The 5,124-nt window shown below is 54.3% G+C and overlaps 2 protein-coding genes across 2 annotated transcripts in view; one reads left to right on the plus strand and one right to left on the minus strand.

Annotated features, from left to right (window-relative positions):
• NOP14 (NOP14 nucleolar protein) overlaps positions 1–2,475 on the minus strand; it is a 43,689-nt gene extending 41,214 nt beyond the window's left edge. The window contains exon 1 of the mRNA XM_019526473.1: positions 2,143–2,475. Within this exon, the coding sequence (XP_019382018.1) occupies positions 2,143–2,313 (171 nt within the window). The 5' untranslated portion in view covers positions 2,314–2,475. The remainder of the gene's footprint in view (positions 1–2,142) is intronic.
• A 193-nt stretch (positions 2,476–2,668) lies between these two features.
• Positions 2,669–5,124, plus strand: part of GRK4 (G protein-coupled receptor kinase 4) — a 95,493-nt gene continuing 93,037 nt past the window's right edge. The window contains exon 1 of the mRNA XM_019526516.1: positions 2,669–2,819. Coding sequence (XP_019382061.1) covers positions 2,768–2,819 — 52 coding nt within the window. The 5' untranslated portion in view covers positions 2,669–2,767. The remainder of the gene's footprint in view (positions 2,820–5,124) is intronic.

Below are 5,124 nucleotides of genomic sequence, written 5' to 3' on the forward strand. Positions count from 1 at the left end.
GTATGGGAGGGTGTGTGGAGGGTGAGTGTATGCGGTGTGTGTGGGGGTGGCTGTAGATGAATTTAGAGGCGCTGCCCGTGCACTAGGTTCCAGGAGCCAGCCAGGAGTGAGGGGAGGCAGGGGGGTGTGCAGCATACCTCACTTGTGGACTGTACCTGTACCTGCACTGCACATCCTGCCCTCCTGACCTATAGCTACTCCTATGGTGGTTTGCATGGGGCCAAGCCTCGGCCACTCCCACTCAGGGCAGCCTGCACCACGCTCCTGCCTGCACCTGTTGGCCCTGAGCAGCTCTCACAGGTTCCCAGTGGAGCTGCAACTGTCCAGGTGATACTCCGCTCTCCCCACCTCCAGCAGCTTCTCTTCCTCCTCCTGCTGTGCCACTCCAGGCAGAGGGGTAGCTACAGCTGGGCGGGTGGCTCCTGTCCCGGCATGTAGAGCTCCAGGTTGCCTTCTACCCACTTGGCCACCTGCAGGCGGATGCTCATTGTGCTGGGCAGGCAAAGTGGGTGGAAAGTGGCTGGGAACTGAAGCTGGAGCCCCGCACGCTAGGGCAGGGCCTGCCCGGCTGCAGCTTTCCCCACATCCAGAGCAGCGCAGCATGGGCGGGAGGAGGAGCTGAGCAGTACACAGCCAGCTGCAGCTACACTGGGAACAGCCCCACCAGGGAGCTGTGTGCATTGGCTGGGGCCAGGGCTGCTGGCTGGCACAAGCACGGTGTGGGCTGAGCTGGGTGGGAGTGGGTGGGGCTCCACCCCAAGTGAAGCATTGCAGGGGCAGCAATAGGTTGGATATAATCAATTGGTGGATGCCCAGTGGCCAGAACCAATCAGTTGATCAGTTGGACCCAGCCTGCGGACCATATTTTGCCCACCCCGGTCTAAGGTCTAACCCCCTTGCTGTCCTGCCACACCAGAAAGGTCCTGCTGCATCACCCAGGGTGTCTCCTGTGGTGCTACACTTCCTGGGTACTCTGTTTCCAAAAGAACTTACTCTATGTCCAACTTCCAAGTGGCCAAGAGCTAGACGACCCCCAAGTGCATAAGAGCAAGCCACTGGCTCCCCCAGGCTGCGCGCCCCATGGACATCCCCCACACACACTGCATACCTGCAGCACCCCCACACCGCTACACCACGTGCCCACAACCACCCCATTAATTCACTGCTTTCCTTTCTGCAGCAGGGAAAATCCTTGCGCATATCCTCCTGAACCGTCTTCTACCTCTGGCTGAGGAAGTCCTGCCCGAATCTCAGTGTGGTTTCAGAACATCCTGTGGGGCAACTGACATGATTTGTTGCCTGCTGGATGCAAGAACAGCATCATGAACAACATCAGGACCTGTATATGGTTTTCATTGACCTTACTAAGGCCTTTGAGTGCATCAACTACAAAATCTTGTGCAAAGTATTGGCCAGATCTGGATGTCCTGAAAAGTACATCAAGGTCCTGAGGTTTCTCCACACCCAGATGACTGCAACTGTTCTATGTAGCGGATCGGAGACAATCAGTTTGTTATCCGGGCTGGGGTGAAGCAAGAATGCATCATTGCCCCAACTTTGCTCTCAATTTTTTTTGACATTTTATCATTTTTGTGACATCTGGTTCTCACTGAGGACTGCCCTCCTTCCAGAACTGACACTAAATACCAAATGGACAGACTGGGGAATTTTCACTCAAAGACCAAGGTGGTCCAAACAACCGTCTTTTACCTGCAACCTACTGACAACAGCACTATCCTTGCTCACGAGGAAAACCTTCAGGCTGCGCTGGATCTCCTTGGAGGGGATTACTGAACTTCAGGCCTCTCTCTCAACACTGAGATGCTCTTTCAGCCTGCCCCAGGTCATGAAGATGAACTCCGCCCCCAAATTACCATGGAGGGAAAAAACCCTGGAGGTATCCAATGCTTCCCCTGCCTCAGTAGCCACCTCAGGGAGTGAGCAGAGATGGATTGGGCAGGTCCAGGTGGGGCTGGTCCCACCTGCAGCAGGGCGTGGGCTAAATCCCACCCCGACCCCTTTCTCTACGAGCCCAGCAACACGGCTGGCGCTGTCCAACCCCACGGGTGCCACCCCAGGGCACACGCCACCTCCCTGCAGCCCCACCGGAGCCCCAGCCACCGTGCAAACGGCCCCACTCACCTTCCGGAGGGCCTTGGAACGGGAGACGCCAGGCAGCCCCACGTCGTGCTTGGTTCGGCGCCCCAGGACACTGAACTTCTGCCTGTTCACCTTCACCTCGAACGGGTTGTTCCTAGCCTTGGCCGTGGCCATAGCTGACCTCGCAGGGCCCTTGCTCCTGGCCTTTCCCATGGCAGGCTCAGCCGGAACCTACCAAGAGGACGAACGGGCCACGCTAAGCAAAATGGCGCCCGGGGGAGCGCGGCCCGCACTCCTTCAGCTCCCGCGAGAACCCCGAAATCGCGCGGGACCCCCGGGTATCCCCCAGCTCCTGCCTCCCTCCCCAGCCCCCACCACGGGTCTCCCGAGAGCTTGCACCAAATCTCGCGCGGCCCTCGTGCGCGAAGCAGCTTCCTTTTTTCCCGGCGTCCCCCGCGAGCCCCTTGGTGCCGCACTGCTTGCTGGGAGCTGTAGTCCGGCGGGGCGGGGCGGGACCAGGACCCACCCGGCGAGGGGCGTGGCCATCCCGCGCCCCGCCCCCTCGCGCCCCGCTCTGAGGACCAGCAGTGGTGCGGAGGGGCGTGCAGCGGGGATGGGGTGGCGTGGAGCCCGGCAATAACCCGCAGCTGGGAGTGCGGCCCGGGCCATGGAGATCGAGAACATCGTAGCCAACACGGTGCTGCTGAAAGCCCGGGAAGGTGAGCGCCGGGCAGCCCCCACGTCCAGCTCCCCCTTCCCTTTCCCGGGCCCGGCCCGCGGTGCCGCCTGCCTAGGGCTGCTGGGGTCTGGGCGGGGGCATGGGGAGACCTTGCGGGGCTGCCTCAGATCTCAAAAAGGCTGAACAATTTTCAGTGAAAATCCCTGTTATAAACAAACTGAACCAGAGACGCGGCACAGAAGCTGTCATGAGGTAGAGCTCACTTCATGCCTCGCAGGTTTGTCTGTCTTTATCCCAGCTACTCGGTCGGCACAAGGAAAGGTGTTGCCCAAAGACATCCTTGCCTCACACCATGGATGCTTCTAGCTTCATCTGCCTCCAGGAATGAGGTTTCGGGTGGGTGTGTGGAAAGATCAGACTTCTACTTTGAAGAGGGGTTTTAGGAAGTCGAACAATTTCAGGCTCTCTCTCAACGTTAGTCAAAATGCTGCCGCAAATGAGACGACGGTTTTGGGTGGTTTTGCTGGCACACGTGTGTGTGGTGGTGCAGCCTGAGTTGGATGCTCGCGCTGGAGCGATCTGAGCAATGAGGAGCATGTGGTGAGCGCGCGGGCACAGCAACGCTAGGAGCCAGATTTGCTCCGGGTAGGGTGGTAATCTGCGGAGGCTTTCAAGTGGCTTTTTAATGTCAAGTTGCCTTTTTAGGTTAGGTTTCACTATATTTAAAAAAAAATCATGGTGCTAGGACTGACCTAAGAGAGAGGTTTGTTTTGTTGTGTTTTTAGTGTACTCAGGCTAATGGTTTGACAGCAGCTGGCATGAACATCTCTAGTTTTACCTGGGACGTTTATTTTGAAGAGTAATGAAGAATAAATGTTACATTTCTAGCTGTTGTTCCTCCTATTTCCCACACATCAAGTAAAGCAAGAAAGAGTGTGATTTTTGGCTTTGAACACACACACGCGTGCACGCGCACGCACCCCCCCCCCTTAATTAGCAGGTATTCTTATGTGCCGTATGTTTTTCAGAGCTACCTAACTGTTAATGGGTTTTGCCAGACATCATGCGCTTGCTGGTCCCCGGAATGTCTGCTTTAGTCATTTCATCAGGACTGTCTCACAGCAGCTTAGCTGCTGTCCCTGGCTGAGAAAGCATTGAACAGGTCTGGATGCTAATTTGCACATGCATGGTTTACCAGACTGCACAGTTTGCTAAGAAAGGGCTGAACAGATGGGACAGAATTCTTCCTTCCATCCAACCCATTTCTTATCTCATGGTGTAGCGCAAAGGGGCATGAGAAAATAGGGAAGTGCAGTGCTGCTTCAAATGTAAACAGCTAGATCTTGAAGTGATAAAAAACCACACAGCTCCAACAATTATGCATGTAACGCTGAATATCAGGACTTCATCTTGCAACTTTCTCACTTGTAGAAGTTTGGATAAAAGCAGGCTACGTGACTTGTATAGGGCATAAGTATTTCTCCTGAGTCTGCTTATTACTTTTACCTAACTGACTCTGGTCTTAAGGAAATATTCAATCTATTTCCATTTTTCAAAGTCATGCCAAAAGAAAAATTGCTACAGTTATGGATTTGATAGGTTTGCTCTCTAATTTAACATTTTTTTTATAACAGAGATGGGACAGAAAAAATTTTGATTCTGAAAACACATATATTAATCATTACAACATTCTTGTGAGGTAGAAGGGGTTTTAGCTTCATTTTAACAAATAAAGAAAGTGAACTAGGAGTGTTGTTTTTTTGCACAAATTCACAAAGGAAGTTTCTGTCAAAACATTAATTTAGAATTAGGAAGTTCTGTGTCTTGGGCCAGATCCAAAAATGGACTTCAACACAAAGCCAGATTAGGGTAGACTTCAGGTACTTGCATCTTGTAAAAGTTGATTGATAAAGCGGTCCCATATTGGATCAGCACCAATGTAAGGAAAATTGACGTTATTGGCAATTGGCTTTTTTTGGCTGGTGTGGCTGATAATGTCACCAATAAATGCCGTGTGTGTGTGTGCAGCCGCGGTGCAGCATGCAGGCATCCAAAAGCACAGTTTGACAGTGTCTGGCTGGTAAGTATCTGTTGGGGGGGAAGGGGCGGGGGGAGGGAAGGGGCATAGAGCAGGAGTAGGAGCCACGAGCAGCTTGCGCACCTGAGGGAGGCGTGGTGGGGTGTGCCCCGAGATCTGTGCGTGGGGCGAGGACGGGCTGCTGCTGCAGGCTGGGCCAGGCTCTTCCTGCTGGGGGGTGCTGGGCCGGGCTGTGCTTGGGGGTGGGCGGCAGCACTGGGAGGGGGAGCTACAGCAAATTTTGAAGTGGCTGCAGCACCCCCCTTGG

The sequence above is a fragment of the Gavialis gangeticus genome, unplaced genomic scaffold (genome assembly GCF_001723915.1).
Source record: "Gavialis gangeticus isolate Ggan-Ray unplaced genomic scaffold, GavGan_comp1, whole genome shotgun sequence".
NCBI lineage: Eukaryota > Metazoa > Chordata > Crocodylia > Gavialidae > Gavialis > Gavialis gangeticus.